The 12,121-nt window shown below is 42.5% G+C and overlaps 1 protein-coding gene across 1 annotated transcript in view; it reads right to left on the bottom strand.

The window, feature by feature from the left end:
* Positions 1-243: 243 nt before the first annotated feature.
* btaf1 (BTAF1 RNA polymerase II, B-TFIID transcription factor-associated) overlaps positions 244-12,121 on the bottom strand; it is a 28,064-nt gene continuing 16,186 nt past the window's right edge. Inside the window, exons 23-38 of the mRNA XM_063875347.1 lie at positions 11,365-11,474; positions 10,469-10,670; positions 10,150-10,298; positions 9,895-10,047; positions 9,326-9,447; positions 7,251-7,418; positions 6,992-7,069; positions 6,781-6,910; positions 6,535-6,676; positions 4,944-5,074; positions 4,435-4,557; positions 3,988-4,140; positions 2,939-3,150; positions 2,047-2,206; positions 1,606-1,776; positions 244-1,104 (exon numbers count right to left, since the gene is read on the bottom strand). Of these exons, the coding sequence (XP_063731417.1) occupies positions 964-1,104; positions 1,606-1,776; positions 2,047-2,206; positions 2,939-3,150; positions 3,988-4,140; positions 4,435-4,557; positions 4,944-5,074; positions 6,535-6,676; positions 6,781-6,910; positions 6,992-7,069; positions 7,251-7,418; positions 9,326-9,447; positions 9,895-10,047; positions 10,150-10,298; positions 10,469-10,670; positions 11,365-11,474 (2,345 nt within the window). The 3' untranslated portion in view covers positions 244-963. The remainder of the gene's footprint in view (positions 1,105-1,605; positions 1,777-2,046; positions 2,207-2,938; positions 3,151-3,987; positions 4,141-4,434; positions 4,558-4,943; positions 5,075-6,534; positions 6,677-6,780; positions 6,911-6,991; positions 7,070-7,250; positions 7,419-9,325; positions 9,448-9,894; positions 10,048-10,149; positions 10,299-10,468; positions 10,671-11,364; positions 11,475-12,121) is intronic.

Here is a 12,121-nt window from a genome sequence, read left to right as displayed (position 1 = left end):
AGGTCAGATATAAGGCAAGGCTAAAAACAAATCTTTAGAAAATAAATTAAAAGGGGTTTACATCTTTTCTTAAATGTTGATATTTACTGTGTGGCTGAAATAAAGCGTTTTATGATCTTTAAAATATAAATATGTGTCAAAATAAGACAACATCCATCTCATCAGTAGTCTTATCTTTGGATGTACAACTGCGCCATCTACTGGCCATTGGTCTTCACATGCAGAAAAAAGAAATAAGCCATATAGTTCAAAAGGTCTGTAGAATTTATTACAACTCCACGATCATAAACAAAAAGCAGCAGTTACAGAAATATGTACAAGTTTTTCTTTAAAATACTGGTGACAGGTTTCAGGAAGTTTCCAGTTTCAGCCTGGCCCCGCGCTCAGTGTCTGTAATGCTGCTTCAAGTGCCGTGCTTTCCCAGGTCATTTTCCTTTGTCATTCAAAACACACGTTTGTATCCATCCGTTAGAGAGGCCTCGAAAAGGGATTTTGGGTATCGCAGTGCTTTTTAAGACCTTGTGATGTGGAGGGGAGGGGCTGCTGGGTAATAATGTCTGAAGCCAATAACACTGTTTACTCTGGCAATGGGAGAAAGCACCTTGTGCAGCGACCTCACTGATGCTGCTGCTAACGGAGAGGATTTAAACCAACAGTGCTCGTGCAGTCTGGATCATACCAATATATTTTCTATAGAAGGCTTCTGGGAAATCTGGGCTCTCAACATGGAATTATGGGATGTCTGACCATGATCAGAAACGTACATTTTTTCTTTTTTTACATAAGCACTAAAATACAAATTTAGTTCCTATTTTGGTTGGGTTTATTTATTGCTTTGGGGCATGTGTAACCATTAGCTGTCAGTGACTATTGTTTAAGGGTTAGGTGTTGGGGGGGTGGGGGGGGGCCTCCCCGGCTCTGACCAGGTCCTGCTCGGCCAGCAGACGGAGGTGGTGGGCAGGGCTACTGCAGGGAGGTCATGAAGCTGTCCAGGTTGTACTCGGTGTCGTACTGCTGCTGGTCCCACAGCTCCCCGAGGCCTTCCAGCACCGACTTCATGGAGTCCTTGGCTGAGGTGGAGGCGGACTGCTCCCCCTTCTCCCCCTGAAACACACGGGACAGCAGTCAGTCCTGAAAGTATCCTGCTATCATAATGCATAGAGTTTGCAGTAGGGCTCAGGTGGTGTTTTTTTTTTAAAATTACACTCATGGCCATTATTATTAAACAAACACATTTAGCAGTTTTTGTAGGCCATGATGGATCAGAAGTCTTATTTTACCCCTAACTCAAAAACAGATGGTCTGTCAATCACAGCTGCTTACAACCAATACTTAGTGAGATGAAACCAAAAGGACAAGTGAACACAACACCCTACCATCAGAGGACCTCTTCATACCGTCTAATTGTTAATTACATTTCTAAACTTCCTTCCATGTTATTCATCCTCCTCATCCTGAAATTCTTCTGGAAGGATTCTGTTTTTTGCTTTATGCACAACTAATAAACTCTATGATTCAATAAAATCCTTAAGTTTTAACAGCCTTGACTCAATAAAATGTGTTTTTTTGGAGTAGCAGAGCTGCACGTTTCCTCCCGTTTCTCACCTTGTCGAGGCTGAACAGGTTGAGCAGCTGGTCGGTGCCCATGCTCTGCATGCAGGCGTTGTCCTGGGTGATGACGGTGTTGGCGATGCTCATCTTGAATTTCTGCAGACCCATGATCTTCTCCTCCAGCGTGCCCCGTGTGATTAGTCGGTACACGTTCACCACCCGTTTCTGCGCCACAACAGTAAAGGGAGAAGGTTAACATGTGTGGACAGCCGCCTCCCTGACAATAGGATTTCACTTCGGACAGACTGCATCACTGCTTTCAGACATGAGGAGAAGTGTCCCACAACCCAAGGCGGTCTCAGGACATATTTAATAATGCAACAAGGACACTGATGAACAATCACATCCTTCATCAACAGAAAGATATTATTTATAAGCCATAAAGACGAGCCCTGGGCCATGACCGTGTTAATGTATGAGCATCCTACTGTATACCTGTCCTATCCTGTGGGCACGGTCCATGGCCTGCAGGTCCCTCATGGGGTTCCAGTCATGCTCCACAAACACCACAGTGTCTGCCCCCGTCAGGTTCAGACCCAGACCCCCGACATGGGTGGTCAGCAACAGCACGTCAATGGAGGGGTCATTGTTGAACCTGAGATCAGAGAGAGGAAGGTTCAGAGGGAAGGAATGGACCTTGTTTATGGACGGTTTAGCACGAGCAGCACTGTAAACTATTTTATTTGGGATCCTTCACAGCACCTATTGAGTGGTTTCAGAATACCTCATCCATCCTCTGTTAGTGACTGGCAGGATGACGTTTGAAAACGTCCAAATATCGTATTCTTGTTCATTTTTAAAAACAAGTTAACCTAGAGACATTAATCTGTCAGTGTGCTATTTAGCTAGTGAATGTTAGCCATCTGGCTAACTAGCAAATCTAAGTTATCTATCCAACAGGCTGGCTAATGAACGTAAACTATCCATCAAACTAGCCAATGATAGTGATCTACTTCAGATATAAAGCGACCCTTAGCTAGCTTTATATCTAAATAGTTAGCTAGCTTACGTTAGCTACCTATCTGACAAGCTAGCTGTTGCATATTAGCTTTCTAGTTAGCTATGGCTAAATTGGTAGCTCTCATAATTTGAATTATGAATGAATACTCTCTGGTTTTGGAAGTGAGTCACTATAAAACATTGTTGACGCATTTTGTTTTTAAGCCAACAGCAGATTTTGATCTCCATAAACTCCCAAATATTTGTTATTTCAATAAACTAATAGCATATTTTTAAACTAAATGCTTAGTTTGTCGTCTTAAATGTGTAATTCCTTAATAACAGTTAATTCTAAAGCTTAACAGCTGGTAAATAATGGGCCGCTGACCTGGAGACGATGGAGTGGCGATGGCCGGCCGGCACGCTGCCGTCCAGCCTCAGGTAGGTGACGGAGGGCAGTTTGGGTTTCAGCAGGTCGTGCTCCACAATGTCCAGCATGCTCTTGAGCTGACAGAAAATAAGCACGCGATGCTGGGCCACCACGGCCTCAGTGCCCCCCTCCGATCCTCCACCAGCTCCGAGGCCACAGTCCAACAGCAGCTGGAGAACAAAACACATCACGCCCACATTACTAGTTTTCGGCATCTGGAAGACCTTTGACATCCTCCTGGAGCAATCGTTTTTGTACATTACATTAGTGTTTATTTTTGTATTATTATGTTGTGTTTATTTATTATTCATCTTTGTCTAATCAGTACAGACGACATCTATTGCACGCCCGAGGCAGCTTATAATTTCCCCCATTAACTGGGGTTTTTTCTTGGAGTTTTTCCTTGCACATTACGAGGGTCTCAGGCAGGGCTGTGCCAACTATGGCCGGTAGGTCAAATGCGGCCCGGTGTCCATTTTGAATCGGCCCTCAGCTAATTCATAAAGTATAAAGGAATACGGCACACATGCAACTTGTGCTTGTCTTATATTGTACTTCCTAAAACTATATGTCAACATAATATAAAACAGTATGTGTTAATAAGAACACTTCAAATAAATTCAGTCAATTATAATTGTAAACTTTTTCTAACAAATGTTAGTTGATAAAGAAACGTTTTTGCATAACCAGCACCACCATATGTTCCCTTATAAGAAGTCTGAGGCCTCTGTTTTAAGGAATGAGCAGACAACACTTTGGTCACAAATTAAATAAAACCCTAAGGAGAGCCGTGATGGAGGCTAGCCTTAAAAAACTAAAATAATATTCAAGTTTGAAGCACAAGGTCCCAACATTTGATTGATTTCGCTAACTTATAACTTAACATACGAGGCAAAATACCTCGCCACTAGTGAGGGGCCCAGCCCTTCAGATATGTTTCTGTATATGTTCCCTGAGTGAAAAGAGTCCAGGTTGGACACCTGTCTAGACAGGGTATGTAACAGTACCTGTTTGAGAGCGGAGAGTTTGGGTGCGTGCTGCAGGTCCCGCAGGTTGGAGTTCTGACCCGCCAGCTGCTCCGAGATGCGTTTGTATTCCGGATGCTGCGGGGTCAACACCAGACTCGGGTGGTTGCACAGCTTCCGCAGATACTGCAGAGCCTGAAACACATGGAGGAACTATTACTGCGGAGTCATAATGAGAAGCATCTGTAGGAGATAATTACACAGTAAGAATTCAAAAGTGTTACCAACAAATGCTTTGATTTGTAACCATGACTCATCTCCTTTTTTTAAATGTTGTAATAAGGAAGAAAAACCCATTGTTAGACCTCAGAAATAGAATGGATATAGGTGAAAAACAGAATGTAAACTTGGGAGTTTCTTAACCAAAGTTTCAGAGCATGTTGACATTTGATCCCTGCATGAGATACTACAAATTAATAAAACCTGTACCTGGAAGACGTGTCCAGTGGCCTTCAGCTTGGGCTTCTCCTCCTCCTCTGGGGCGTTGTTGGAGATGCTGTCCTCCACACTGGCCTTGGCTCGAGACTTTGCAAAGTCTTCATACAGCTGAACCTGCAGGTACAGAGAAAGCATACAGCATTGTTACACCGGTTAGAAGGAGCGAGATGCTCACTCATTAGCTACTTTCATCGGTGATACCCGAAGTCTGTATTTTCCAGAGTTGATGTAGGAAATAGTCAACAATACAGTGACTCATGTTGCTGTTTCCGAGTACAGTAAATGAGCTGATAAATGTTAGATTTTGTTATCAGTATTACAGACTCCCGAACTTGCTGATCAAGCATTTCAGTGTTGACTGAACTCTAAAGAGAAGATGAACGGGATCCCAGATCACTATTACACGCCAATGGCAAGACATGCGACGCTGAGGCCGTCAGACGATATGTTTTCACAGAAAGAGTCAATGGTGACCTATGGTGATTGGGGGGCACGGTTACCTGTAGAGGACTTAAGTTGCAGTAATAGTCCTGAATTATTTTAGGAGGCAGGTCCTGGAGCACGTCCTCCTTCATCCTCCTCAGAAGGAAGGGCAGCACCTGCCGATGTAGGGCCTCCATTGCCAGGACACCTGGGGGACAAACGGATATTAACCACAGGTAATGTCCTAGTAGGGCTGGGCGGTATATCGGTATTAGGAGTTATACCGATATATTTTAGAAAGAGATATGTAGTCAAGACAATACCGCCATACCGATATTTAATATGTTTTGATGTTGGTTAACGACCGCTATTTTGTAATGCCGTTTGCTCCTCTGTGCCAGCACAAAACTCTGCTGCTCAACCCCGCCCCTTGCATGTGTACGTAGGCTACGTAGCCTTCTCCTACGCGCACAACGACGCATCACAACAAACTTTTAGAAGAAAACATGGCGGACACGGTGCCGGTGGATAGCGGCGAACAGTTATTGCCCAAGAAAAAAAATAATGGCTCTGTCATTTGGAGATATTTCGGCTTTCGTATTGCAGATGTCGAGCAACTTGACGGGTTTTGCAAATCATGCCGAAAACAGATCGCGTCTAAAAAGGTGGAAGCACCTCAAATCTCTTCCACCATCTACAGCAGAACCACCAACTGCTGTATGAAGAAAGTATTAAACTACATGGTGCTGCTGCGGCCAAGGTCTCGCAGCCTGTGTCAGCCTCTCGCTCAAAAACAAAGCTCAGTGCAAGCATCATTTATTTGATTTGATTTATTTTTGTTGTTTGCCACAGCAGAATTGTGTCTATTGTTATAAAATGTAGGCTATTTGAACTATAGATTTCATTCATTTTTTACATATTACTGTGCATATTTCAAACAGGGAACACCTGTTGTTTATACATGTGTTATTTGAGAAGAAAAAGAAAACCTGGAAGGTTTTGACTTTGATAGTCTAAAAACAAGTTTATGATGACAGACAGACCAGACCAGACCAGACCAGACCAGACAGACCAGACAGACCAGACAGACATTCGGACTAAAAATACCGGGATATCCGATTTGCTCCATATCACCCAGCCCTGTGTACTAGTCCTATTTATTTCTTTAAAAAAACTGCTGCAGGAATGAGCACCTAAACCCGGAAATAGTCAGCATTTTAGCACAGATCCTTCGTCTTTTAGTCAATGGTTATTGTACATGTTTTTGAAAGATAAGAAATAAAGTCTGTGGCAAGATGAAGTGATTTTTGTGGTTTGTTCTCTGACGTAAATACATAAATACTCCACTGAAACTTCTAGGTGTCGGCCATTGCTAACAAGTGACTAAATGAGACAACTAAACAGCATCTCTGCAAACATTAGCCCCCTTTAGCTTAGCATTGTCACATAAGTCATGTGACCGCTCTGGAGATTGCATTTACACTTTGATGATTATAAAAGTGGTATCATAAACCTGTACACAGATTTCATATCCTGCAAATTGCAAAATACAATAAAAACCCCTTTGTCTTTCTGTTGACGGAACCCTTGTTATGACAACATCTCTGCACCCCTCGATAGAATGTCAGGAAAGGCAATATTCAGTTAAAGATTGCAGTATTTACAGACCTGCTTCCTGCTCCCGGGAGGAGCTTTTGGCGTCACGACTGGCCAGGATGGGTTTACCGTAGCGAGCAGCAAACTGACGTTCTGTTCCGAGGAAGCCCGGCATGAGGAAGTCAAACAATGACCAGAGCTCCAGGACATTGTTCTTGAGGTAGAGAGAGTGGAAACGGTCATGCTGACTGGTCAACACAAGGGGGGGGGGGGGGGGGAGGGAGTACAACATCAACCGTGTGATTTCTGCGAGCTCACCTGGATTGGTGTTCCTGACAGGATGACGCGGAAGTTGGCAGCCAACTGCTTGATGGCTTTGGAAAGTTTCGTCTTCCCGTTCTTGATGACGTGACCCTCATCGAGGATACAGTAATTGAATTTGATATTTCTGAAAAAGATCATTGAAGTTCATGTTCATAACTGAGCGCGTGAAAGCATGAAGACCGATGAGAATAAGAAGAATACTCACCTAAAAAAGTCGATGTCATTCCGAACAACATCATAAGAAGCGATGATAAGATTGTGTTTTTTCACTTGGTGCTGCAACCTGGAAAATAATGTTTGAATAAGTCAATGTGTGTTTGTTTATTCACAACTACTACCATGTAATCATAACTTCAAATAAAAGTTAGTAGCTTGCTCTCTTGAACAGTCTACTGTACGGTTTCAAGTGTTAAATCTTCAGGACACAGGCTTAACGCAGAGCACAACGTGTAACTCTGCCTTACCGCATGCGTTCTGTAGGAGGCCCAGTGTAGTGCAGTGGGTTGAGGTATTCTTTGGAGCAGAATTTGCCCACTTCGTCCACCCAGTGGCCCGTCAGCGTGGGAGGACACACCACCAGAGAGGGCATGGGGCTGCAGTCTGCCGCTTTGGTCTTGGCATATTCCTGAGCCCTGGATAGATCAAACACAGGGAAGGCTGAGTGGAGTCTACTCACACTGCACTTCAGAACGATTCCAACATAAAAGACTTTTAGAGATCAAATGAAAGAAAACAGCAACAAAAACCACTGGTAGAACTTTCAAACCAAGCTGCACATAGAAGCTTATTGTCCACAATGTTATACATGATGATTTTAAAGGTCTCCTATTATGCTATATTTGAACAATATATTGTAGGGCAATATCTATACAAAACATGTCTGTGAAGGGTTTTGTTCAAAATACCAAACAGATCCCCCATTGTAGCATGCCTCATCCCCCTCTATTCCAGCCCTGTTCCTGAAGTGCTGATTCTGTGACTGTTGCTTTAAATTTGAGCTGAAGCTGGCCACGCCCCTTAGCAGCATCATGCAGCTCTGTCTGAAGAGAGAAGTTTCTAACAGACACTCAGCTAAACGCTGCCGTGATTAAACACCATATTTTGTTCCAAACCACATCCAGCATTATTTCTGAAACACTTCTCAGTGTTTACCACTAGAACAGAGACATTATATGTATTATATTTACAACAACTCTAGGTCCCTCCTGCAGACATCCTGCTGAACACACAGACGTGCTGCGGAGGGGATTCAGCTCGCGATTGTATATAGGGGACGATAGGTTGGGACGTGTAACGTGGGGGGACGTTGCCAGGAGTTCAATGTAAGGCCAGCCCACATTTCAGTTATGAAATCTGGATCAGCTCGTTTGTACCCCCCATTTTTAGAGATGTGGGTAAGGAGGAACAGAGAGAGGGTTGTATTTTCCGACACTTTGAGGGTCTCAGACACCGGGGACACATATTTATGTATAAAAGACAGCAAAAGTGCATTTTGAATAATAGGGGACCTTTAACATTTTGATGGGAATCCACTCTTTTAAACCAAACAAGCACAACCTTGCTCTTTTTGGAGTTCATCTTTAATGAGACATCTCCTATTATAATCAGGTCTTTGTTTTGAAAATAGTACATGTTTGTACACGCAGATGATGGCAAGTATTATATAGTGTTGTAGAGAGAGAGGGATTCTTCCTGCATTAACAATTGTTAATATTAACTTAAAATCAAGCCTCAACGACTTCTTTTTTTACCTTACTTTGAAAAAAGGGCAAACCTAAGACTAACGTTTTTAATTTCACTTATAATTGAACTGCATTTAAGCTTATTTTATTCAGTCCTTTGATGGTATTAGTGTTCTTTTTAATCACAAGGTTATATGCTACTCTGCTTATCCTCTAGCAAGGGGGAGTTAGTAGGGCTAAAAACGTTTATAGTCGACCAATAGTTGTCAATTCAGGCGATTAGTCGATGTTTATGATGATTATTAATCTCGCTTTATTTTTTTCTCCCAAAATGCTTTCAGTTTCCACGGCTGATAAAGGTTATTATAACAGCATGGTATGTTGTGCTACACATAAAATGTAAATACAACTGTAATAATGAACCTTTAAAATCTTACACGCAGACAGGCGCACAGATTGAGGTTTCTACCCTTCCTTTCGACTAATAGACTAATGAAAAAGGATCCAACGAAGACTTTTTTTGCCGACTAGCGTTTAGTCGACTAATTGGGGGCAGCCTTAGGTATGTTTGCTAACTGTTTAGGTTTTTGTTAAGCACTTCTAGTAACACATCTGCAATATAGCAGCAGTAGTAGTATTAGTATCTGATTACATACAACAGCATATAAGCAACTGCATTAATGGCTAAAACATTTTCCTAGCGTAGTTCTTTCGATTATAAAGCTGCAAATGTACTATAGAGGGAACAAATCCTTCGTGATGTAGCTTCATGTTGTGTGGAGCCAGAGAGAAGGTGAGTCACTGTTCTGATGCTGTGCCGCTGAAAGTCAAACACTATCAGTGCTGCGGTGTGATACCTGAGGTAGTTATCTCCTGCCAGGATGCAGATGGACTGCAGCGTCTTGCCGAGGCCCATGTCGTCACAAAGGATCCCGTGCAGCTTGTATTTGTTCAGGAAGGACAGCCAATTCACTCCGTCCTGCAGGAGGACAAACACCCACACTGAGATCAGTCCACTGATACATCATAAAGGAATCCTCTTCAGTGTATTCATCACTTAAGTGCTACAATTCCTCTAGAACACCAGCTAATAAAAGTACAAAAAGCTAGCAACAATCAGAAACAGGTTTATTGCCAAGTAGGTTAACACATACGATTTGACTTGGTGTTGTGTACATAAAAATAAAAATAAAATTGGGACTGATAAAAACCATTATAATTTAACTATAACATTAAAATATAGAAATATTTACATTGAAATATGGGTGTACCTGTAGAAATGTAATTAATATAATGTATAATAATAAATCTACACACTAAAGAACATATTTCACATATTTATTTTGTATGTAATGAGACCACCACCTCAGACTACTTTTTGCAGTCTGTTTTTTAACTTCATACAGTAATTAAAGCTGACACACACCTGCTGGTACTTCCTGAGCTCAGCCTTTATGGGCACCGGGATCTTGTAGCTCTCCAATTTTCTGCCATCTAGTAGTTGCTCCAGGAAGTGGCGCTCTCTGGCCTTCTGACGGATCAGGTCAGCGGACATGGCGGGGGGGTCGGGTATACCTGCCTGTGGACAACAAAAAAATGTCAACCTCGATTATGACAATGTGAAAATGGATGAGAGATTGAAGGATATTTTGCAGAGTGCTTCCCATTTGAGCGCACATACCTCTAGGGGCAGCAGGCGGATGAGTGTGGCGAAGCACTGTGTGGCCATGAAGCGAATGCTGTCACTGGGATCACTCATGCGGCCCAGCACCGGCACTACGAGAAGCACAATGTACGGTACAATGTCCACATCCAGCTGCTCCATCACACCTGGGGAGACGCTAGTCAAGGACAGTACTGTGGAGAGATAATGCTACAAGGTCCGTGCTAATCCGTGTACACTTCCATAAAGCGCTCAATATAAACGTGTTAGAAAACAGCAGGAATGCATGAAGTTTGTGCTAGCTGAATCAAGAGTGAGTTGGTTGTGTGAAGGATACAGGCTAAAGCTTCGATGGCGCCCTCCTGTTTGGTGCAGTCGTCGATAGCAGCTAGCCAGGGGAGCACACATTCCAGGAAGCCGTTCATGGTCTCCAGCATGGCGATCTTGCTGTGCACGCCCACACAGCGCGCTGCCATGTGGCGCACCGCGGTGTACGGGTGCTGCAGGCAGGTGAACAGGTGGGGTAAGTGCTCCAGTAGCTAGAGGGGGGGGGAGACAAAGTCAATCATTTGTTTGCATTATAATAGCTGATTTAGGATGCATCATGACTTCAAAATACTACTGTTGGTTATTTAAAGCACTGGATGATTTAGGGAATAATAAAGGTTTAATCTATGTTCAGGTTATTTCTTGGTTCCCCGAGGTAGATTTAGGTGGCAGGTAAAAATAAAATGGATCCATACTGACACGCATTCTGAAAACAACACAGACAAATCGCTAATAAAAGTAGAGCGTAGAATATTGCTATATGAACAATTATTAAATTAAACATGGAGAAGCAGTGTTTAGTATTTATGGTCCATACTTCTTGGACAAACTCAGAATTTTTGTTATTAAAGTGGAAGGCTTTTCTGTTTACGGCTGCTTACTTTACTGCTGTAACTATTCCTAACTGCAATATTATTTGACAGCTTCCTTGTTCCATTTTAGCTTGTTAAATGTTTTAGTCTTGATTTTGTAATGAGTCTCTTTAAACCTTATTTTAAAATGTGTTCCTATAGAACTACGTCTTAAATGCACTTTGTATTGCTTTGTTAAAATGTGCTACAAATAAACTCCCTTTGGCTTCTAGCAACAATATTTACCTGTCAAATCTGTATATGCTGAGATGACATTTAGAACCAAAGGTAAGGCAGAAGATGTGGGTATAAACGCACAGCAGAGCAGTCTTACCAAAGGCCTGAGCTCAGCAGCCATGGCCCCCGCCATGACCTCCAGCACTTGTAGCGAGTTGACCAGTTCCTGAGCCGCAGCGTCCCCCCTCTCCAGCTGGACCTGCCTGTCTGAACAAAACGGAAACAAAGAGGTTCACATTTCTGACGACAAACATCCTGAAGTTCCTATAATGCATAGTCCTGGAAGATAAACATTTTAATGTAATGAAGTGAATTCATTTGATATACACATATAATCCAACCTTTTGGACCTCAGCATTTTTCACAAGCTGCTTTATCATCTATTTGAGCCTAAAATAATTTACTAGGGTAGCCTCATGCTGGACTGAAAAACACTAGGGAGGAAAAAAAGGTTAAGACCAGGCTTGGAATTTCATCATTTTAGGGGCAAAGCCATTTGGCCTTTGTGCTCTAAAAAAATGTGTGACACAAAAGGCCATCAGGGAAACATGTGGATTTGGAGCTTACAAATAAATAACTTCACTTTCTGAAAATAAAAACACACGAATGACATGGAAACAAATCACCTTTTTTACATTGAATAGAGTCGTTTTTCATTCAATGTGTGCGGCAAAAAATAAATCCCAGGTGGAGCAAAGCGCTCGCAGCCCCACTAAAATGTCATCTCATAAGCCAGAGCTGATTGGCTGTAAGTGTGTGTGCGAAAAATGTAGGTATGAAGAGGAGGCGAGAGGGCTTAGACTACATCACCAGCGGTGAATAACAAACAGAAAATTAAAGAAGTTGACTATATA

This window comes from Eleginops maclovinus, chromosome 22, assembly GCF_036324505.1.
Source record: "Eleginops maclovinus isolate JMC-PN-2008 ecotype Puerto Natales chromosome 22, JC_Emac_rtc_rv5, whole genome shotgun sequence".
In the NCBI taxonomy this organism is placed as follows: domain Eukaryota; kingdom Metazoa; phylum Chordata; class Actinopteri; order Perciformes; family Eleginopidae; genus Eleginops; species Eleginops maclovinus.
The sequence above is the reverse complement of the archived record's forward strand: the minus strand, read 5'-3'. Positions and strand labels throughout refer to the sequence as shown.